General features: G+C 37.9%; 1 protein-coding gene across 18 annotated transcripts in view; it reads left to right on the top strand.

Moving 5' to 3' along the window:
* NRXN1 (neurexin 1) overlaps positions 1-25,341 on the top strand; it is a 1,901,072-nt gene that overhangs the window by 1,758,900 nt on the left and 116,831 nt on the right. For 14 of the 18 annotated variants that reach the window (XM_073672110.1, XM_073672112.1, XM_073672111.1 and 11 more), the window contains 2 exons: positions 3,743-3,832; positions 5,081-5,397. In XM_073672110.1, coding sequence (XP_073528211.1) covers positions 3,743-3,832; positions 5,081-5,397 — 407 coding nt within the window. The remainder of the gene's footprint in view (positions 1-3,742; positions 3,833-5,080; positions 5,398-25,341) is intronic. The other 4 variants (XM_073672115.1, XM_073672114.1, XM_073672118.1 and 1 more) reach the window with 1 other exon arrangement.

Raw genomic sequence — 25,341 nt, 5'->3', positions numbered from 1 at the left:
ATTTATGCATATTTATTAATTTGCTTATATTTCTTTACATTTTTATCTATAGTATTTATTGATAAATATTACTTATTTATGCATATGTCTTTATTTTAATAACTTTGCAAATAGGGCAAGTAATATATATGGGATAATGGTTTCCAAATATATAAGAAAAATTATGTAAATTCTAAGAATAATTCCCTAGGAATTTCATGACCATAGAATAGGTCACAGACTGATTGCTATTCATACTGGTTACTGCATGGGGACTCATAATTTTCCTTATAATTTAGGGTAGGTGTACAAAACTCTGCGGCCTCAAAACCTTTTTTTGAACAGTGAGGAGGATTTGAAACCCTGCAATAAAGAAGGTCAATTTGTAGCAGCTGATGTCTGCATTAATGGGGTTGAACTGTATAAGTCTCTGTTCACCCATGCAATTGGAGCTTCTGCCATCCATTTTGTCAGAACTACATTCAAAGCTATTCTTGCCATCAAAATGACAGAAACCATGATGGACTCTGTGATAAGACACTGGCATCTGTCTTCGCCTTTGAAATATTTTTTACGTTTGTCATAACTTCTATTATAGTCAAAAGCCACATAAGCAAATCACAAAAAATACTAAGAATTGAATAATAGTCATTTTTATTATGCTGTTTCTAACAAATTGACAGTTTTACAAACAGTTTCTGAATATCTCAAATATTAGTGCCAACTGATATAATAATTAATAAACCATAATTAATAAACTGCGTTCATTGCTGTAACTCTGGAATTATCAATATACTAAATTGTACATTTTTGGTGAAAATTATTTTTTAGGAAAGATTAAATGTAAGATAGTCAAATACAACAATAAAAGCAGTGACACCTTAAAGTAAATGTCAATTTTTTTAAAACCCTATTCTATATATATTATTGCTGCATTCAGAGCTCTTTTTTTCCTAATCATAATGTTCTAACTTCCTGCAGCCACCAGAAGAGGGAGCACATGAGCTTATTGCATACTGATACTTTTTATACAAGCAGTATAAGTTCTAGAGATCTCTCCTATGGTATATACAAAAAGCCAAAATGTTATGGTTCAAAGTGGCTTTCAGGAATTTAAAAACATGCTTCAATGCAGCTATAAGCAACTTTGTAATTTTCACCTTGTCAAAATTTGTTAAAGAGAACCTGTAATGTCCCTGTAGCTATTAACCTGCAGATATAAGTTGCTGTCTGGCCATCTTGCTTAAAATTAAGCTACCAGGAGAAAATTAACTTTATTCCTCTTGGTGACTCATAGTCATAGGGGCATGCTCAGAACGGTCACCATTATCGTTTACAACATTGTGAAATTTGCCCCGACGCATTGATTGACAGCTCACTCTTCATAGATGCACTATAGAGTGAGCTGTCAATCAAAATGTCAGGACGTCTTATAGCTGTCGCTCACTGTGTACTGAATAGTGACTGTAATCATTCCGGACACACCTCTATGACTGAAAGCCGGCGGCTTCCTGAAAGCCATGCTTTCAGTGCAACAACCAGGATGCTATTGTAACACTATTAACCTGCAGATTAACCCTATATTTGCAGTTAAATAGAATTAGGAAACATGAGAGGTTCCCTTTACCGCTGCCAAGATTTTGATGCCCATCACTTGGCCTCCCCCAGATTGCTTTTGTTTCTGCCTAAAATTACATACTATACATTGCATGCAAAATCTGTGGCTTCATAATTACTTCCACAATGAATGTACCATTATTAATGACATCATGTTCGTTACCTGCTTCTAACCTTCAATGGTGGACATTCACTTAAAGAATGAGTTTCCGATTTATAAATGATTCTCCCATATTATGCAGACTTCTAAAGACTTTTCAACTTTCAAAGCTCTATTCCCTAAGCTCTAAAACAATCATGCACTTTATACAATTTTCGAGGATTAATAACCCTGAATGAGTATTTGACCTTTGTTAAAAGCACTGTTTTGCAGTTTTCTCTACCGCTTGCATAGTTAAAATATGGGTTTTTAAATAAGACACGCTTTTGTTTTTCTGTTAATGTCTTATAAATCTTGTTACTTAATTGAATGACGGTTGTGAGTTTTTTCTTTTTTTTCCCCAAGCTGCATTGTAAGAACTGCATCTCACATCATGATTGGCAGCACAAAGGCCAATTCTGTAACCTTCCAGTATGAAGAGCAGGTTGGGCATACTTCTTTCACAAGTGTTTCAAAGTTCTCTTCCATGCAAGGATTTAATTAAAAGAGAATAAACTATAAAGTATGCAAGAAAAGTAATGCCCTTCACCGCTAACGTTACCTCCTTTGTCTTTCAAGTCTTAAGTGGGTCTGTCCTGAGTATTGCCTTGACTTAGCTGCATCATTTCAGTATTTAGAAGATACAAGGGGATAGTTTCTAATTTCCACCAATTATATATCTGACATTAAGATTTCTCAGTCACACCAATTATTAGAAAAACTGAAAAAAACAACAGAATAGATTCATTTTCTAAAAATTACTTCGATGGTCAGTTTTATTTTTGACTAGAGTAAGGGCATACATTGAATTTCTGGACCCTGATGGAAAAATTGTAACAAGACCACCCAATTATCATATGCAATATACAATACTAATGACTTTTTATTAGGTTGCTGGATCCAGTTTTGACTTTAAGGTCTTGATGTATCGTACTTCCGAATACCCTGTAGAAGAACCCCCATAATGGAGTGAAAAATAACTTTTAACCTCATTATTTTAAGATTTACATTACAAAGCCGATGTACTGTAGGGATATATTCTACCAAGAGTAAAGACGACCTATGAAAAATGTCATTGAAGAAATGAATTAGGCTGTTGTGTCACCCAAATGCCCTTGAACAAATGAAGAAATGCAAATTTGAATATTTTTTGTAAGATTTATTGGAACTTTTTCGTGTTTTGCTCCTTACATTTATCTTTGCTAATGTTTATGGAAATGACTTCTAAATTCTCAGTTGAAGCGTTTTAGTATTTCAGATGACAATCTGAAGAATAACTCATATACCTGTAATGAAAACTTAATTAGGATGAAACTTGTCTTGAGTTCGATCAATACTTAAATGTGGCTGAAATAACTTTTGTCAATCCTTTTTCCATGCAGACTCAATTACGATTTTAATATTACACTCTTTTATTACTATTTCGATTGCAATGCAATTTGTACCATGTGATTTTTTGAATCTTATGGATCAGAATTTTTTTTCTTGAGAGAAGAAATGTAGTTTTTATTTTTGCCATTTTTGTTTTTCTTAACATGGATGCATTGATAATAACATCCACAATGGTTATTCTGATTCATAGAGGTTTTTTTTTTAAATGATTAATCTGAATTAAGAGGTTGGATGTATCCTGCTAAATTAAATATGTTACATATGAATATGTTTAACTAGCTAATAACAAAGACCAAAAAACAGATTTCTTTCATGTAAAGCCATACTATTGCTGCTTAAATATGTTTTTTTTGGGGGGGGATTGTCTATAACATAGTTTTAATAACCTAGATCAAGTGCAGATTTCTAATTTTCAATTAACATAGGAATAATTTTGTTTGCTAAAATAAAATAAATGAATGACTGAACCATGATATGTTCTAGGTACAATTTTTTAAAAAATCCAAATTTCAAAAAGTCATGTGGCAACTGTTATAGCTCAAGCTTTAAGTATTAACTTTTTAACCTTTGACCTTACAGATTTTAACCAATGAAATGTCTCTTTAAACTTTAAAGGAAACAATGATAACGAACGCCTGGCGATTGCTAGACAGCGAATTCCATATCGACTTGGTCGAGTAGTTGATGATTGGCTACTCGACAAAGGTAAAAAAACATTGATTAAAACTTCAAATAAAAATAATTTGAACATAACCAAGTAGTGTTTCATTGTAACGCTAATAAACCTTAAAATAAATTTTCAGTAAAACTAAATTAAAAACATTTAAAACAGTAAAATCTTAGATAGTGGTTTCTTGCATACGATGTATAATAATTTTCTGACCTGTTTAGAGCTCAGATGTTTAATAATCGTACCCTGTTAACTTAAGGTTAAAGGGACTGTAAATATAATCTTCTAACTCGATCTATGAAGACACTCATAGATAACTTTAACCAAACATTCTAAATTATTCATAGAATTTTTTTTTCCTGTTCCCTCTTCTAAATTATTAACTAAAATATGTGCAGATTTCTTACCTTTCTTACTGCCGTGAACAAAATATCTTGGTTTAAACTACAGGAATTCTAACTAGTGGGCAAGATGAATTGCCAATCAAAGTGAAGTCCCTTTAACATTTGCATCCTTTCAAGGAAATTTTTTTTTGAGCGAACCATAATTAAAACAGAACTTAAAATTGTGTGCATGCTAATCATACGCAGAGAACAATCTGCTTAAAATTGTATTTGTGATTTCATAATGCTGCCAATGTTTTTAAGGATCTCTTTGTGTAATAAAATTGTGCCATAATTTCACCATCGGTATGTGTATCATTACTGAAGTCGCTTTTGCATCAAAAAAGACTCTATTTTAATTGTTAGTCTTAGCTAAATGCCAATCAGAGCTATTTCATACATTGCCTGGGATGCATAATGATGCGTTTCTTTTCTTAACTTGTGGCAAAGCAAACAAAATTCAATATTATAGTTCAAAATGGAATGCTAATTGCATTTCGTGGGAAAAATATATTTTTTTTTAAAATGTTTATTTATTTTTTCCTCTTTGCAATAGATCATTAAAAAGAAGTCTATTTTTTATAATACATATTCATGTTAAATATTATTACATTTTTAAAAAATATTTAAATTAATATCGTAGGGTACAATATTTTTAAAATTTAAAAATACAAACTTTTGATTGGCCTTTAGCATCAAACTTCATCCAAGCAAATATATATTCATTATTAGGCGTACATTTCACAGTCACCTCATACAAAGCAATGAATTATGAGCTAATTTCCTATCTTGTAATTTATTGCCTTTATCATCCATTAAAAAAAAAATGTTGCTCATCTTTTTTCAAAATAAAGAACTCAATGTCAACATTTTTGTATGTATGTAATATTCTTTTTGCAGGACGGCAGCTCACAATCTTCAATAGCCAGGCAACAATAAAAATCGGTGGAAAGGAACGGGGACATCCATTTCAAGGCCAACTTAGTGGTCTCTACTATAATGGCTTAAAGGTTCTGAATATGGCGGCTGAAAGTGATGCCAATATCGTGATTGAGGGAAATGTCAGGCTTGTTGGTGATGTGCCTTCATCAATGACTACAGAGTCAACTGCCACAGCCATGCAGTCAGAAATGTCCACTTCTATTATGGAGACCACGACCACATTGGCCACCAGTACTAGAAGAGTAAAAACACCTACAAGGGAGCCGGTTGGTCAGGTTAGTAGCCCCGCATTTTTATTATTTTTCTTACATTAACGTTTTTGAAGACAATAAAAAGAAAAAAATAGTAAACAACTAAAAACCCATACTGAGTAGATAGATAAAGAGGACAATATTTTTCTTAAATTTTGAGTTATATTACACAAAATATTACTGTACACACTAATAATGAGCAACTGCTTAAAGGGAATCTGTCACTAGGTTCTTGCCACCTACTCTGAGAGCAGCATATTGTAGGAACACAGACCCTGATTCTAGCGATGTGCTTCTTACTTGGCTGCTTGCTGTAGTTTTGATAAAATCATTGTTTTATCAGCAGGTGATTATCAGTAGATGACTTGTAAACCGCTGCCAGGTAGTCCTCCATAGTCATGAGTAGTGTTGAGCGAATTTGTTCGGCATTTCAAATTTGTGTTCGTGGTTCCGGCTTGTTGGCGCCAAAAAAATCGTCTCCGCCCACGAACATCCCTGATTTGCCACGCTGTCATGCAGATGTTATCTGCGTGACAGCGTGGCAAATCAGGGATGTTCATGGGCGGAGCCGATTTTTTGGCGCGAACAAGCCGGAACCCAGAACATGAACACGAATTTGAAATGCCGAACAAATTCGCTCAACACTAGTCATGAGCTCTGTATAACCCCTCCCCTTCCTCTGATTGGCAGCTTTCTGCCTATGTACAGTGTACACAGAGATCTGCCAATCAGTGGTGTGTGCGGGGTTATACAGAGCTCAGCATTCAGAGAACGGGTAGATCTTCACCAAATAAGAGAGTGATTTTATCAAAACTGTAGTAAGCAGCCCAGTAAGTGTCATATAGCTGAAAACAGGGTCTCTGCCCTTACATCATGCTGCACTCTGGTGAGGTAGTTTACTCTATTGTATTTGTTTAGGCCATCATTTATGACAATCTTTAAAAAATATGGGTGCAGACTGAATACTACCACAAAAACTTCTGTGTCCTTTTAAATGTTTCCCATACTGGCCATTTCATTTGGTTTGATCCAGATGGCTGGATATAAATATTTTTTAGAGTTGAACATGGACAGTTGAGCAAAAAGATTTGCAGGACACTGGTTATGACCACATTGGTATTTCGTGGCCAGAAGAGCTGAACCATGCAAACCTCTTCCTTTCTGCTGGCATCCTCAGGGCCTCTTCTAATCCTGGCACAATGTCATTATTGCTGTGTTATGGAGGCATGAAGTTGTCTACTAATCAGAAGAGGTCCATGGAAGGCTGTGTGCTGCAGAGATTCACGGGTTTCAGACCCAGGACCAGAAGGTGTGTATGAATTATACCTACCATTCGGCAGTCGGCTCCGCCTCGCTCCATACACTTGTATTGAGCAAGGTCACGCCCTGTCTAGTGACGCAGGCGGCCAGTGGGTGAAATACAACTGTATGGAGAGCGAGGCCACGTCCACTGACCGGGGGTATGTATAACACATACACACCCTCCTTTACCGGGTCTGAAACCAGCGATTCCCCGCAGCGTATAGTGCGTGCGCTGGGGGGGATTCATAAGTCTGCAGTCACACAGAGTGACTGCAGACTTATCACTTTTGACCGGACAACCCCTTTAAATGGGCAATAACATATACTGTATGTAATATGGATGTAACAGAGAAAAGTTTTTAATTTTGTAATTACCAATGAACCATCATTAAACAAAACAGATGATACATTTTGTTTTGCAAACTATACGGTCTATTGTATTTGATACTGTTGCCCACTTTTAGTCTAGAATCATCTACTGTACATCTTTTGCTTTTGTATATTTTTATATAACATGGATTTTTTGTGAATAAATATAAATTTGTGTAGCATGATATCTTATCAGTTTCTAATTTGGGTTAATTCTTGGAATCAAATGAGAAGCAATGTTGGTAAGTTTTTGGACTACTAATCTTTTGTACCTTTAATTGTCTATTTACTAATTTTTGTTTTAACATGATGATATATCTGATATATTGTTATATTATTGGATTTTGTACTGTAAAATCACATGCCTATTAGTGATGAGTGCAAGTGCTTGAGTTTGCCTAGGGTTCTCGTCATGCACTGAGTATCGCGGGTGCTCGAGTGACATGTTCGTGTCCCCGCGGCCACATGATGCACGGCTGTTAGACTGCCAGAAAACACGCTGGGATTGCCCATGTTTGTCAGGCAATCCCCGCATGTTTAGAGGTTGTCTAACAACTGCAAAACGTGTGGCCGCGGGGACTCGAACATGTCACTTGAGCACCCGCGATACTGGGTACATACCCGAGCACCCTAGGCAAACTCGAGTAACGAGCACTTGCGCTCATCATTGATGCCTATGTCTTTTGTTCTTCCACATTTATAGACAGAAGACTAGACTAAGAGAGAGAGGATCCATCTTTATGGTCTTTGTATTTTTATAGAAGGGCATATTTACGGTTATTAGCTCTGCTAAACATTTGTTCCTGGAAACACGCGATGTGTTCAGTATATGCTTGGATAGCATCTTTTACTCTGTGCTTTGAATTAATTAGTGACCCAGTTCCACGAGTTCAGATAAAAGGGCAGATCCTCGACTTCATTCTGCAGTTGCTTAACCATCATTTGTTACATACTGTTTCTATAAATGACTTTGTATAGAATGACTGCTTTACTACCAAAAAAATGGAAACCTACCATGGTGTTTTGTTTTCCTCAATCAAACCAAGCTTTCAGTGAGCCACTTAAATAGCTATTGAAATAAACCCTGGGGGGAATGAATGTTTTGGAACAATAGAAACACATTTTTGGCCAAGCAGAATTAAATTGGCTTCCCTTTAAACTACAGAAAATAAGCATGGTTGGTAATTCTGGAGGGCAAAATGTGGGTGAAGGATGTATTTCTGTTTATACTGAAGCAGTGACTTTGAAGAAGATTCATCAAAATATTCTCACGACAGCCTTGGTTTTTGCCCTCCAACCTAAACATAATAAAAGCGAGCGTCTAAAAAAGCACAATACAGTCACTTACAACCAATTTCACTTTGAAGTCAGGAGGTTTCTCTGTACCAGGTGACCTATATAAAGTATGTTTCTTATTTTACAATACTACACTCAGTCAATTGAATTAAGTTACAGCCATCTTATTTTTTTTTTTAGGATGACATTTTGATTTTTAAAATTTTGCCTTCAGGGTTAAATTAATTTTTTAACCTTGCAACGTATTTACCTACTTGAATCATTTAGTCCTATAGATCAATGGGGTAAACACATCATACTGTGACCCTTAATTAAATCTACAGGTGAAAGTCACATTAAGTCCTGGTCCAGTCAAGCAGTAGGCACAAACTTACATATCAGTTCTGTATACATATTATTATGCAACCAGGTATTTTCAGGAAATATTTTATTAAGCTTTAAAGTAATTTTGACTTTGCAGAAAAAAAAATCAAAACAGATCTTTAAAGGTTCTGTTTTGGACAAATTGCATACCAAAAAACAGACCACAGAGGAGAATGCATAGTACTGTATACATCATGGCCCTGATTCATTAACCCTGGCGTTTCATACATCAGTCTTAATGAGGACCATGCAGGAATAAGATGTGTCAAATTAGTTAAGAGGTGCATGAATTTAATGAATCTTATCAGTGGTGTGCACCTCATCAGAAATGTTACTCCATTCAGGGACTGAAGTAACTTTCTGACATCAGAAATGCCCCCACATTTCAAGAATTTGACGGGTGGGCATAGCCACACTGGTCCCGCCCCGTCTTCTCCCCAACTCCATCCATTTTTGTGGAGCTTCTCGAAACTGGTATAAAAATGACAAAAGTTTAAATTTTTTCCGCAAAGTTGCGTAAAACGTTTGCGACTTTCCAAATTGTTTTACACCACTTTTCTGGCCTAAAAACTATGATGGATTGGAGCCTTTGTTTTTTTCTGCTTAGACAGAGCACTCAAAGAACTCTAGAGAGGGGCAAAAGTGCATACAATTAGGCAGTACCATTTAAAAACAACGTCTAATTTTAAAAGGCTACTATTCGGCACCAAAACATGTTGGTCGTAATAAAAACCTTATCTGAAGCTCCAAGGCTCCTCATTTCCTGCATTGCAGCCCACCTAACGTGATTCTCTCCATTCTGGTATAGCGGGCACTCAGCATACAAAAGAACTGGGGAAGATGCCATTGTCCTATAAATCTGTACCTCTCTGGAAGCAATATACAAGTCACATGAGGGCCAATTATTGGGTCTCACTGCCATAAATTTTTAACATTATCCATGTTTCAACAAGGATCTAGATGGGCACTCTGTATGATACGTGACTATGCAACACCCTACATGGAAAGATGTGATGCACTATATGATTTGAAACATTTTTATCATAGCCAGCATTAACTTTTTTAACAATTTTGAAACAGTAGCTCTTCCTTAGTATTGGAGGACCAGCATGGACTACCCTTCATTCGACACTTCTATGAGCCTTGGGCACCCATGCTGTTTCAAATGCTTGTCTTTTGGTGGGTATTAACCACAAAGACTACAAGACTTACTATTTTGGAGATGCTTTAGATGTTCTAGAGCTACCTGAGAAGGTCCAGCTCTCAGACCCCTAAAAACCATTTGATTTTGCTTTGGGATATTGATGATGGCTGTTCAATTTTTCTGTAATTTTACATGTAGTATTGCATACATGACCATCCATGTAAAATATGGACAATCTGAAACAACCATAGCGAGGTGCACAGCTTGGCACATAGATGGGATTTTTCAGTGCGGAAACCGTGCTACAATTTTGTTTCTATGGATTAATATGGGTTATAGATAATGATTGTTCTGATGGGATAACATCTTTAAAAATTAAAAATGAACAGATTCTCAATATTTCCCAGATAATTTACTCTGCTTCATGCCAAAGTAGCCAAAGAGTCTTCGCTTACCATCCATTTCTGAATTTCTGCATCTATCCATACTTCTCACTTATGAAGTCTGTACTCTTCCAGCTGTTTATAAATATGTATAACTTCAATGTATATGTTCTTCCTTTAACTTTTCCTTCTTATGTAAATATTCACAGCTGATACATTTTTTCAATTCCCCATTTTGCATTTCACTTTTTTTGCCATTTATCGCGACTGCATACATTTCTATGGAGTAAGCCCAATTTTTTTTTTCCTTTTAAGCAATTGAATGCTTCTTAATAGTCAATTCATCTACAACAAAGTACAGTAAATATTTCTGATCTCATTAAATATCTGCATTTCAAAAGGAAAAATACAGGAGTATAGTGGCCATAAAGATGAAACTATTCCGAAAAACCCATTGCACGAGCTGCAATAATATTAATTGCTCACGTCTTTTGCCTGCATTCTTTCACAACATTTAATTGGTTATATACATTCGTATATTTTATGCAGCCAAATCGCTTTTTCTTTATAGCAAGTGGAATAAAATATAAGGTAGGTCCCCTGAATAATTTTTTGCTAAAAACATTTATTGCTATGTTAATGATGGGAAATAAAAGGCTATATTACAAAAGAATAAAAAGTAATAGGAAATCTGCCTTCTATGCCTTTCATGTAGCTATTTCTTTTTATAATTTTTGCAATGCGGCATATAATTTCCCACATTTATTGTTACTTTTTATTCTATATTTCCTTATTTATTTGAAACAAAAAAACATTCTGAAGGCTCGTAAGGTAACTTCTTCTACCAAATATTCCAAATATGATCATGTCTTGTCTCTATCAGGCTTTGGGTAACTGCAAAAAAAATCAAAATAATAATGCAAATAGTAATTATTATCATCATTATTGCATTACATCACATTTGGTAATGAGAGCTGAATAGATTAATACAGGGATGAAGCAAACCATATTGTACCATCTGTTGTAATGACACATGACGGATGCTTATCTGTTGGATTTACAATATTTTGGGGACATTTTTTAATGTTAGAGTAGTAAGCTCCACATGTGTAGTCAAGATGTAAAATATGAAGTACAGATCGCCTTCTGGTCTACCATACTCCGCATCTGTCCCTTCACATCTGTTTCAAAATGTCACAAGACATTACTGGTCATTTGAGTGTATGTGTTTGAGTAGGGATATTTAGGGTTAGGTGAGGGACAGCCATCGTGGAGCGGGGGCACCATCTTAACCCTTAGGGTGATATCACTCCGTTGTTAGGTAGGGAGAGCTCCTCTACCAGGGTTATTCAGGGCCAATTTTTGATTGTTATATGACTATCCCCACCATCCCCTTATTATCTAGTATCTCATCTCAATATATGTAGTTTGTCCTAACTGTACTATTTGGTACACATTTTTAAATGTTAAATTAAAAGTTATTTCTTAATGGGTATTTTTTCTGCTCCTTGGTTTGTTAGAGTAGTAAGCTCCACATGTGTAGTCAAGATGTAAAATATGAAGTACAGATCGCCTTCTGGTCTACCATACTCCGCATCTGTCACTTCACATCTGTTTCAAAATGTCACAAGACATAGACAAAAAAAAAAGTGACCAAACATTACTATTTAAACTCTAAAATGCATTTTTTTCGTCCATGTCTAATCAGTGATTGGTTGCCTGGATGGACACTAGATCACCATTATTATGTCAGACAGGTCACTGCTCGGTGTTCAATTTATTTTATACACTTCACTGAGTCCTATAGTAGTTATATTAGCTCATATATGTCAAAAAATGACTGCCATGGCCTTTGCATTAAAATTGTATTTATTATACCATGGCTGCGGAAAATCCCACTAACATTATCATTGAGATTTTCCAAATTAAATAAAATATTTGGAAGATTCCCAGATGTCATTAAAGAAAGATTAAACCTTTTAAGATTTATAATTTAGGATAATTACTTGGGACACTCAAGGTTGTTTTTCTACTGTACTTACTGCAACGATATATAAAGCAACCGCACACAATATAAAACATCACTTTATACAACTTCTTCCCGCCAAAGTGAAACTCCCATTCTTGTGGTCAGTGGTGGTCAGTGGTGGTTCCAGTAATAAAACCCTTTTCATTTGAAAGTTTATCACCATCATCACTTCATGCTGTTAAAAAGATATTCCAAGTTTTGACGTTTATGGCATATACAAAGGATATGCTATAAATGTCTACTAAATAAGGTTTCCATCACTGGTGCCTTCATCTATGTTTGGAATAGTAGTCCCATGTTTCGCCTGTTGGTCAGTACATCAAGGCAGTGAATGAATAGAGATCTGCCTGTGAATGTACTCCTTATTTACCTTACGCATGTTAGCTTTGTAAGCATGCTCAGCTATTTCCATTAGTCCAGTAGAAATGAATGGAGAGAGCCCATGTGACAGCCATCCAGCAAGTAGTTTTTTTGAGATAAGTGCTAGTCCCTATAATGATAATTCATTTACCAGACATTTATGACATATCCTTAATATGTCCATTGTGTCCCATGCCTCCTGGCAACAGGTGACACTGGGGAGCTCAGCATCATGGGACCCCTGAATAGCATCAGTACTGGGAGTGACGGCATCTCGCCTCCCAACCACACCATGCCCTGAGGCAGGTCCCCTGGAATGGAGTACTCAGGGAAGGCGAGCATCCATGCTGGCCCCGCCTACCGGAGGCGACACCCCACTCCTCGCAACCAGAGATTGGCGAAAGGCTAACCCACCGGGGAGCTAGAGTGTACCCCGAAGCACGAGGGGCACACTTATGCACAGAGACACAAGAGAACCCTGCTCCCCTGTCCACCGGAGATCCGTCCAAATGCCCACCAGTGTCTAAGGTGCCAGAACCTTTCCGGTAAGACCACCACACCTTTCCAGCTGCCTGATAGCAGTTCATTTTTTTCAGTAGCTATCTTGCCCATCCCTCCCTCTCATGACAAAGCGAGCGCTCTTGTGTTCTCTTTCCGGGAGTCAATGCTAGGCTCCTTTGGCAGCTAATCTCATAGAGAACAAAAGGATTGGTAATCCAAAATTGGGCTTGCCGAATCTTCATCTGCCATAACATCAACTGTCAGGGAAGAGTCAGGGTCCCCAGACACTTTAGACTCTTCAGTTGAACTCATAAATATCAACGGAAGGTCTAATATGTATGAGGGCTTTAAAGCAAATCTATCGGGAGGTTTTTGCTATGTAATCTGAGGACATCAAAATGTAGAGGTTAAAACACTGTATTCAGGGATGTGTCACTTATTAGACTGTTGTTTACTCACATTGAAGGTTTTATCACTATGACATTATCACTGCTAGGATTGGTGCTCACTTGCCTGCTAGAGCGAGTCTGTGATAAGCAGCTCATTGTCAATAGACAATGTACATAGAGAGCAGTGGTGTGGGTGGGGTCAGCTTGCTGAGCTCTGCTTCCTGACATATCTAAGAACTTTGTGTCACAGCTGCTGCACCCAGTAAGCTAAGTGATACATCGTTGGAATCAGGGTCTCTTTTTCTACATTATGCTGCTCTCAGATGAGGTAGCAAAAACCTGGAGACAGATTCAGTTTAAGATCAATATACCACTTTAAGAGATGTGTCAATGAAATTAAAAATATTCAAAGTAAAATTAATAATTAAAAAAAAAAAAAAAAATCCTCTCTAATGCTTAATTTAAAACGCCCAAGTAGAATAAAAACACGATTTGTGATTTAATTGGGACTCATCTCTGTGCTATGTAGCCAGAATAGCCCTGTGAGAGATACATTATAAAAAGAAACGGTTTGTAACATGAAGAGTAAACACGAAGGAACTCAGGAACAAAACAGCAGTAAAGTACACACTGAGGTTTTAATAGAAAAAAAAAGAAAAAAAACGAACATTTGTAAATGGTTTTCCGTTCTTGTTTAGATAGCTGTTTAGCCTAGTGCCGACTGTCACTCAAATTCATGGCTCCTCTAATGGTTGTATTCTCAGAGGAGTTTCACTGACAGCAGTGTTCAATACTGTGGCCCAAATTTATCACAATTATTTTAAAAAAATCAATTTGGGTCTCTTATACTAAATCGGAAAGATCATTCTCTTCAATATAAAAGTATTCTGATTTCACCACTGTTTTAGTGCATATGAAAAAGTTCTAGCCCCTAAGGGAATTATTGTTTTATTAAATATAAATTTTACAAAATATAACCTGAATGGCTGATGCAATGCAATCTCATTTCTCCTTGAATTTCTTTCAGGATTTTGTTTCTGAAATGTATTTTTCTAGCAGGTTTTTATTTTTGCACTCAATTTTTGAAAATGCTGTTATTAAAAAACTGAAACTTGGCCTAGTTGTTGAGTCTTGAAGTAATGATAAAAGATGAAGACGCCGGTTGTTAAGTAGGATACGAAGTGCAGGGAACTTAGTGGCACCAATCCGGCACTGCAATCAAAAACCCACTGGAGTGGTGCTTTAAAATCCACAAAAAACAGATGGTTGTTTGAGAAAATGTAATTTTTAATTCAAGCAATTTGCAATCAATTTTTAACTTAAAAAAAGACCTGATCCATTGTTGGGGTGTAAATACATTTAGCCAAGCATGTTCCCGGCAGTTGTCATGCTATGTTAGAAGTCGTGGATCCTTATATATCTCCTGATTATATAAATCTAAGATTTATATGTTCATGGGACACCATTCATTGACATGTGCACCACGAAGTTTATTTGGGTACCGACTGGATCCTTTTTACATATCTCCTGATTACACATGATAAATCCTTTTAAAAATCAAGTTTGCCAGCTTAGTAAAATTTTTCCGCAAAAATTAATTTGAGATCAGTAAATCAATCATGAATCACAAGTACACCAATTGCCATAAAAAGACGTGTATAAACATTCTGATGTCTAGGACTGCATCCAACTAGTGATGAGCGAGTATGTTTCGGCGAGCATGCTCAGGTGCTCTCCGAGTATCTTCTGCGTGCTTGGGTGTTATGTTTCAGTCACTCCGTGCGCATGATTTGTGACTGTTTGACAGCTTTAATACATGTGAGGAATGCCTAAGAAACAGACATTCCTCACATCATGTATTAAAGCTGTCAAACAGTTGCAAATCATGCACACAGAGTGACTGAAACATAACACGCAAGCACGCTGAAGATACTCGGAAAACACCCGAGCATGCTCATAAATCTCGAGTAACGAGCATTCTTGCTCATCACTACATCCAACTCCTTTTTACCACAAATACAGAAATATAGCCTTAGTAATGTCTAAGTGACCTTCAAATACATGTCTATAGCAACAGTTTTTACTGTTTTTTATCTTTTTCTCCCTATTACTATCGCTAAGATTTGAGCTGTAACAGCCTAAACAGATTCACCTCTAAATGGCCTCTGCATTCCCTGCCTTAGCTTTTATATAGGTTATGATAGGCTGTGCTATGCTATGTGATGTGATAACTGCAAGTCATTATTGGGAAGCCTGCCCGGTCGCACTCAAGGTCTTGTGAGCCTTCTTTAGCTTATACAGTCTTATGGATTGTGCTATAAAAGGCAGTTGTCTTCTTTGGTGATTTGTGCAAATCGAATCGCAAATTGTTCAAATTCTCCAGGTACAGCGAGTTTACAAATTCGACATGAATTTGATTCACATTGAGTTAATTCGCTCTTCTGATCTCCTAATATATACAGTTGCATAACTCTTTCATCGGTCACACATATTTCATTAACCAGTATCCATTTTTTAGGAAGTAAATAAGTCCTATATATAACTGCATAGTTGCCAAATCAAGGATATAGTTATATATAGCAGGGAAGAGATAGCTCTGATGTCTTTGCCATTACCAGAACTGCACTAATGACTGTAAATGCAACAATACTCAACAAAAATCATCAAGGTAGTGAGAAAAATTGTACGCGTTTCGTCTGTTTTAAACAAATGTAATGCCCAAACTTGACACGATGCTTGCCTAAATTATTTATCAACTGAAATATGAGTCAAGGATAGTTTTATTGTTGCTGCCTGCTCATGTGTGAACCCAACCTAAATTTTGAAACGCATGTAAATTTTTGTCAATATATTGATTAAATTTTTCCGGAATACAACATTATTTTTGCATTTACAGTCGTTAGTGCAGTTCTGATAATGGCAAAAACATCAGAGCAAACTCTTCTCTATTTTATGGACTATTTGAGATCCCTAGGTTAGTTTGTCTTCATATAATCTATTTCTCCTTTGCTTGAGAAGCTGACAAAAGCATCTGGGTCTCTATGGTGGTAATTAGGGAAGGCTTACTGCCTGCTGTGCTGAAAAGTAGCTCAGAGACTTCTCCATGAGTAAATTTGAGCTGGAAAGACAGAAAATGATGAGTGCTGATGCAGTGGTACCAGAAGCACATAAGGGGGTAATTGTATCCACTAGTGTCGAGCTTGTCATCTAGTTTCTTATTGTCCTCATCAAACACTTTATCACACCTCAAAGGAGAGGACAGGCATATAAAATTGACTCATTTATTGACACTAACTTATACGGAAGCTGAAAGTGTCCTCTTAATTCACGTTCTCGTTACTCTTAAAAGTGAGTTTTATTGATTGGCATCTAAAATTGTTTCAAATAACTCACAAAGTGCAAGCTTCAAGTTGTTAAAAGCATGATAACTATGCATGTCAACAGCTACTCACATTTATTACAGTTTAAGTTTCAGTTTGCTTTGAAAGTCGCTCTCATTAGATGGTCCCCGAGGACAACAAGGGTAATGTAATTGTGTTTTTCAGATACATTTATGCTTTGATGCGTATTTGTTTGCATTACATATCAAGACATTTTGATGTTAGAGAAACTTAAAAGGGTCGTCCGCTTTACATATAATCTTGTCAAATGTGTTAAAATTCTGAATGTCATCAACTTACTAATATATCTCAATTATAATTCTTTTTTTTTTTTTACAATTCCTGGAGTGCTAATCCAAAGTCCCAATCATATTCAGGCATGTCACATTACCCATCTATCAACTCCCATTGGAACGCATTGCACTCGCACTAGTGTTCTGCGTGTCCAGGAACTGAGCAGGCATAGATGTATGCTAGGTATAACACATTTATTGAGTTCACAATATTTTTTGGCATCCTTTTTTTTTTTTATTAAAGGGGTTGTCTGGTCCAAATCGATAAGTCTGCAGTCACTTTGTATGACTCAAGCCTTATGAATCCACCCAGAGCACGCATTGCACACTGTTGGGATTCACCAGTTTCAGACCTGGGACTGTAGGGTATGTATGAGTTATGCATACTCCCGGCCAGTGCCCATCCAGTGGGTGCAGCCTCGCTCCATACACTTGTACTGTATTGTATACAAGTGTATGGAGCAACTAGTGATGTGGCCGTCCAGTGGGCAAGGCTGACTAGAGGGTGTGGCCTAACGCTATACAAGTGTATGGTGTGAGGCCACGCCCACTGGACTGACTTTGGCCGGGAGTATGTATAACCTTACATACCCTCCGTGTGGCCTCACTCTATACATGTGTATCAAGCAAGGCTATGCCCACTGGACGGGTTTTGGCCAGGAGTATGTATAACCTTACATACCCTCCCTGTGGCCTCACTCTATACATGTGTATGGAGCGAGGCCATGCCCACTGGACAGGCTTTGGCCGGGAGTATGTATAACCTTACATACCCTCCGTGTGGCCTCACTCTATACATGTGTATCAAGCAAGGCTATGCCCACTGGATGGGTTTTGGCCAGGAGTATGTATAACCTTACATACCCTCCCAGTGGCCTCACTCTATACATATGTATGGAGCGAGGCCAAGCCCACTGGACAGGCTTTGGCCGGGAGTATGTATAGCCTTATATACCCTCCGGTCCTGGCTTAGAAAGCGCAAATAGTGCGTGCGCTGGGGGGATTCATAAGTCTGCAGTCACATAGAGTGACTGCAGACTTATCACTTTGGACCGGACAATCCCTTTAAGCTATCATTTCCATTAAAAGGGTTGTCATATCCTCTTCTGCAGGGGTGCACCACTCCCTTGCCTCCTGGCTTCCTGCTTCCTTGAGGCATTTCTGTCCTGATTCATTTACTGGACCACCGGCATCATCTCACTGCTGGCCCGAACTGTGTGGTCTCTGATGATGCAAGCAGAGGAAGCTTTGCCCTTGCAGCACCGGAAGAGCACAGTGGCACAAATGTTGACCTGATTGGGATTGTGCTCCAGTGATCTAGCCAGCTCCAGAGCAGCACTTACAAGCTTGATTGCAAAGATCCTGTTAGCACTGAACATGTTTGGCCACTGCTGTCTAATTGGATTGGTGACCAGTAACCTAGGCCATTAGCAGTGAACTACAGAAATAGAAATCACTCTGTTATTGAGAAAAGAAAGGATTTTAAAGAACAAATAAATTGCAATGTTACTTGTTTTACAAGCGCTTTGCAATTTTTAACATGAAACAGCATGAAAATAATCTTATAAATACAGCGACTTAGTGCTGCCTATTGTTATTTATCTCTGAACTCACCTCCCTAAAAAAAACTTTTGGCCCATTTTTACAAAAATCGATTTTTTTTTTATATAATAGTTAATCGGAATAGGATGTAACAGAACAGTGATCCAAAAGATATACTATAATTCACTCCAAAACTCTACACCAGGTCTTACTTGTTGTAGAATTCAGTTAGTGGTGCACAAACAGCCAAAGATGTAGCAAATTTGCAGCTCTTGTACCTCTTAATTTATTAAATGCATGTTATTCCATTTTTAATGTGTAAGTAGGCTATTCATTTTTTGTTTTAATCCAGTGGGATTAGAATATTCACTCCCAAAATATAAAGAAAAGAATTATACTGCCTGTTCCGTAAATCTTTGCAATTTCTTCTGGAAAAAAGTTTTGGAAACATTTTCAAAAATTTCTTCTTTAAAGTAAAGTTCCAAATTAAAACTCAAAATACAATTTTAGACAAGATATATGGTGATTATTGATGAGCGAGCAATAAAATGCTTGGGTGCTCGAAGCTCGGGTCGAGCACATTGGAATACTCAGGTGCTCGACCCGAGCAACGAGCCCAATGTAAGTCTATGGGAAACTCGAGCATTTTTCTGGCGGTCCCCCCCGGCGGTCTGCAGAAGGTCAAAAATTGCCCAAATCGATGGGAACGGTGCTCAATTAAACGTCAGGCAGGCAGAATATATAGGCAGATAGGCAGGCAGGGTATATAGGAGGGTGCATGAAAAATATAGCAGGGCAATTGGAACACACTAGTGCCCTCCGATTTTCATGCACCCATCTCTTAAAAAAAGCCGATTTTCATGCACCCATCAGCGGCATACACCGGTACCCGACAATTTAGAACAGAAAGAATAGAGCATCACGCATAGATTACATAGATAGAAACATGTCAGTCACATATATAATAAGTACAGTGACAGTGTTGGTTACTGTACTTGTCATTTAGTGTTAAAATAAAGGATTTATAAAAAAAAAATAATAGTGTTTTTGTCTCTTTAAAAAAGCCGGCCGGCAATTCATCAGCAGCATACACCGGTACCAGACAATTTAGAACAGAAAGAATAGAGCATCACACATAGATTAGATAGATAGAAACATGTCAGTCACATATATAAGAAGTACAGTGATAGTGTTGATTACTGTACTTGTCATTTAGTGTTAAAATAAAGGATTTATTTAAAAAAATTGGCGCCGGGTTCCCCGTAATTTTAGTCTAGCAGAGGTTAAGCAGACAGCTGGGGAAGATGTTTGAAGCCTGGGAAGGGGATAATACCCACGGAGCTTCCCAGGCTACTAATATCAGCCCCCAGCTGAATACCCAGCCTTTACTAGCTATTAAAATGGGGGACCCAAAAAAAAATGATGTGGGGTCCCCCCTATTTTAATAGCTAGCAAAGGCTAGGCAGACAGCTGGGGGCTGATATTAATAGCCCAGGAAGGGTGTCATGAATATTGGCCCCCTCCCAGGCTAGAAACACCAGCCGTCAGCCGCCCCAGAAATGGCGCATCCATAGGATGCGCCAATTCTGGCACTTAGCCTCGCTCTTCCCACTGCCCTGTAGCGGTGGCAGTGGGGTAATTGGGCTGGGGTTGATGTCAGCTTATAATGCCAGCTGACATCAAGCCCAGGTTAGTAATGGAGAGGCGTCTATAAGACCCCCCCATTACTAACCCCATAGTCAAAGTTAAAAAAAAAACACAAACACCCAGAATAAAGTCCTTTAATTGAAATAAACACACAATTCTTTAATGTACTAAATTAAACCATGCTTACCATCACGCCCATTCCAGCTGAAGCCAACGATCTCCTGCAATAAAAATAAAATAATAAACCAACCTCATCCTTACCTTTTCATGGTTCCCAGGACAGCTCCAGCTCTGCTACATTCACATGACAGGCTGGATCGCAGCCGAAAGCTGCCATTCAGCTTGCCATGCCGCAGACACTGAGAAGCGCAGGCATGCTTGCGCTCCTCAGTGTCTGGCTGTGACGGCATCCAGATGAGCCGAGTTCATGTCCAATGAACTCAGCTCACCTCATGCACGTCATTGACAGCGTGGGAGAATTTTCCTGCGCTCAGCACTTGAGCAGGAGAATTCTCCACGCTGGGATGGCATTGAGATGACAGGCTGGATCGCAGCTGAGCGCTGCCATCCAGCATGCCATCCTTCATAGACACTGCAGAGCGCAGGCATGCTTGCGCTCTGCAGTGTCTCTGAAGGATGAAAAGCTGGATGGTGATCTATGTATTTTGTTTATCTGAATTCCACCATTCTGGAGATTACACATTATTCTTTCCTAGCTTGGAGCCAAAGCCTTTGCTGACCATGGCTAGTTGTCTTCCAAGTTGGACTGGAATATTGAATAGAATTTTTTTTATAACGATTTGATTTGCCAGTTTTAGCAATTTCTATGCTGTTTGCCAACTGTTTTTTGCCAGTGGTGCTCAGGGGTCATGTAGTGATGGTCAGCAAATGCTCCATTTACAGCTTAGTGGAGGGCAGTAGAAAACTTTGATGAACAATAAAAAATTATATTGTGGTACCGTGTTAGCCATAAAAATCGATGTAAATACTTTTATGCCCAAAAATGACAAAAGTATTCCTGGAGTGATACCTTTATTAGCTAACTAGAATAATTATGCTTGCAAACCAACTTTTGTAAACATAATTCTTCTGGTTATACAATAAATGTATCACTCTTCGAATACTTTTGTCATTTTTTTTTGGGCATAAAAGTATTTACGTCAACTGAAACTTTGGAAAGGTGTGACTTATCAAGTCAATCATGTACTTGAAGTTTAACCCCTTCCCTTCATTTACTTCCAGAGAAGGTTTCTTATTTACATGTAATTAAGGCTCAAGATCCTAGACCTGTACATAAGTCTGTCAGACACATACATATATTTTATTTTAATTTTCTATATTGTTAAAATAAAAAAAGAATAAGCAAACATTACTTGCACATAATGCTTTTTTGCAAGAAAAGAATTTCCTCCTTTCCAATTCTTTTCCTTTCTTTTCATGCCGGGATGCCACATGGGAAACCTGTCCCTATTCCTATTTTATTCTGGCGTGTAGTGCGGTGCCCGCTCACGATAGTTGTCTAAACAGCCAGATGGGTTAGAACTCCTTGAATACTGAGTTTCCATAGCAACCTGGCATTGTCAGGGAATGGAACACTCACCAATGACTTCAGCTGATAAATATTGCTGGGATGGCCACTTCAGCTCAATCAGATAGAAGAGGCAAAATACACTGGAGGTGGAGGTGGGGGTGTGGAGGGGGAGCAAAGATGAGCAGATATAGAGAGGAAAGCCTTTCTGCTAAAAAAAATCTGTCTGATCAAAAATGTCTATCTAGTGTGGCAGTAGTGGTTTCATCTATAAATTTATTTTCTGTAAGAGAACCAAATGGAACCTTAAAGTCAAAACCCCTTTTCCCATCCACTAAAAAAGACAAACAAACAAAAAAAACAACAACATTCAGCTCCAAAAGGCGTATTGTGATTTTAATACACAGGGTGGCTGTTCTGGTTTACATCCATATGTCCATATTGGTTGAAATTAAGCTATAATTTTAAATAGGTTATATAATATTTTAAAGATTTTTCTCACTAAATATATTTAGCACAAATTAACAGGATGTCCGATACCCGGTAGCTCCACTGGTCCTAATAACTGTAATCCAAAAGTTGCTTGTATGACAAAGTGGTGGTTTTAATGTGAGACCAATGCTGCATTTGTTTCTATGTGATTGCATGGTGGCTCAGTGGTTAGCACTGTTCCTTTACAGCACTGTGGTCCTGGGTTCAAATCCCACCAAGGACGACATCTGGAAGGAGTTTGTATGTTCTACCCGTGGTTGCGTGGGTTTCTTCTGGGTTCTCTGGTTTCCTCCCACACTCCAAAGACATACTGATAGGGGATCTAGATTGTGAGCCCCAATGGGGACAGTGCCGATAATATCTGTAAAGCGCTGTGATTTTGATGGTACTATATAAGCAAATTATAATAAGAAGAGCTATTTTTACCAGTTCCATAAAAGTGAAAAGAGTGGTGATTAAGCATTTGTGCTATTGCTGCATTCACGCAAACACTCAAGAACCCCTGTTCTTGGAGACTGGTAGAGGTCACTGAGGTCAGATCCAAGCAGTCATAGATTTATCACTAGTGATAACTATTGTTTGTGGTCAACCTCTTTAGGCTAACTATACATATAAACAGCATGGATACATTTTAGATAAGTTTTGGTCCTCTTTGCTTTCAGCAGTTTTAGGCTGTGTTCACATCTTCTTCAGTGTTCATATATTATCTTGACCATAGTCTGAGACTCATGTAAACCTACTATATGCCGATACAATCCCATTATTTTCACTAGAACCCCTTTTAATTAAAAAAAAAATCATTCATAATGCTTATTAGTTGAGCTCTGTCCTGTTTGCTTTTAGCAGCTTTACACTGTTTTACACTACATCTCCTTCGGTGTTTATATATCATCTTGACCATATTCTCAAACTCATGTAAGCTTAAAACGGTTGTCTTGGACTTTATCATTCATGCCTATCCATATGATAAGTCGTCAAAGTCTGATCAATGGGGTTGCAACACTCGACACCCCCGCCAATCAACTGTTCCCGGTGTTGGCACCCGCTCGAACTTCTCAGTTACGGAGCTTCACAGCACAGCTCTGTCAATGAAATACTGACCATGGTTGGGTACTGCACATCCATCTTTTGATTTGAATAGGTCGCGGATGTGCAGTACCCTGCCATGGCCACTATACAGTTGATGGAGCTGTGCAGCTTCGAAACTGAACAGTTTCAACCACTGACACAGAGAACAGCTGATCGGTGGGGGTGCTGGATGTCATACTCCCACTGATCAGACCTTGATGACCTATCCTAAAGACAGGCTATCAATGTTAAAGTAGTGGATAACCTCTTTAACATATGCCGATAAAATCCTATTATTTTCACTAGAACCCCTTTTAATAAGAAAAAGTATATTAGATGAGTTCTGCTTCCTTTGCTTTTAGCAGTTTTAGGCTGTGTTCACATTTTCTTCAGTGTACATGTATCCTCTCTAATATATTGTATACCCAGACTAAACCTCAATATACTACTGTATAAGCCTGTTTAATCTCTTTATTTTTACTAAAACCCCCTTAAAGGGGATCTGTCAGCAGGTTTTTGCTACCTAATCTGAGAGCATCATGATGTAGGCAAAGAGAAGCTGAATCCAACGATCTATCACTTAGATTACTGGGTGCAGCCGTTCTGACACAATCAACGTTTTTTAGATTTAGCATGGAGCAGAGCTGAGGCAGCAAACCCCACCCACAACAGGCTCTGTATATGCATTGTCTATGGACAGTGAGCTGCTTATCACAGGAGGGGGCTTATTTGGACCAGGAGGCAGGCTCTGCTGTGTCCCAGCAATGATGAGCTCCTGGTACTAAAACAATCATTGCAAGCAAACAAAACCACTTAGCTATATAAGAGAAAATCTCTGAAATCTGTGTTTTAACCCCTACGTCATGCTGTCTTCAGATTACATAGCAAAAACCTGCTGACAGGTTCCCTTTAAATTAAATGGCATTATGTTTTTCAGTGCAGTTAAAAAGAAGGGTGTATGGATGTTTTCAGGACTAGAGTAGAGTATATCAAAAGCACACTCACTTAAGGCAAGAATTTGTTATTGAAGTTTATGAGTTCTACATTGATACCTACATCAGTGTTCTCCTCGTCTATCCCAAACTGTCAGTAATGTGAACACTGACATATAAATGAAGGACCGTGGGAACTCTGCTGATGCTATTATCTGATATATTTTGATGACATGTTAAAAGAGGTCTATAACCGTAGGATTTGCGGATGAACAACCAGTGATCTTGCCTGATTATGTCAGAGATATTAAATGGTCATTTTTTTAATGGCTGAGATATAGCTCTGCTAATAAATCATACCGGGCTCCCAGTCTGTCTGCTTATGATCTAATGCTCCTTTAATCTGTTCCTCATTTATTGCTGACAGGCATGCTGGCACTTTTAGTTCTAAAACCACCAGGCTTCAAAAGCTGTTCCTCTGGTTCTCCACCTACTGTATGTTCATTTTCATGGGTAATTAGCTAATAACTGCCGTTCAGGGCAATGTGTGATCTGTAAGACTGTATCCAGTTCAAGTCAGCGCTTGATACCGCATATACTTACTAAATAGAATGATCGCTGCATTTTTGGGACTGCTGCTCCCCGCCAGTTAACCTCTAACAATGAAGTTGTAAAATGATGTCCAAACTACCAGCAGAAAGTAACAGAGCAAGAACAAGATGAGCAGATTGATACATAGCATTGATGGAAAACATTTATTACAGCCAGTAATATATAGATTAAAATCCCTGCTCATTTATAAATTTAGGAGTCAAGTGGGCGGAGTCACTCATATAGTGATAACTGTAAGCCAACAATTAAGACTTCCTACTGGACTCCTAATCCTAGAATGAGCAAGGATTGCACTCAATAAGTTATGCAAATTGTCTCTTCAGAGAGGAAGAGAACTA

The sequence above is a fragment of the Phyllobates terribilis genome, unplaced genomic scaffold (assembly GCF_046119375.1).
Source record: "Phyllobates terribilis strain yellow unplaced genomic scaffold, ASM4611937v1 Scaffold_3__8_contigs__length_932513732, whole genome shotgun sequence".
Taxonomy (NCBI): domain Eukaryota; kingdom Metazoa; phylum Chordata; class Amphibia; order Anura; family Dendrobatidae; genus Phyllobates; species Phyllobates terribilis.
The sequence above is the reverse complement of the archived record's forward strand: the minus strand, read 5'-3'. Positions and strand labels throughout refer to the sequence as shown.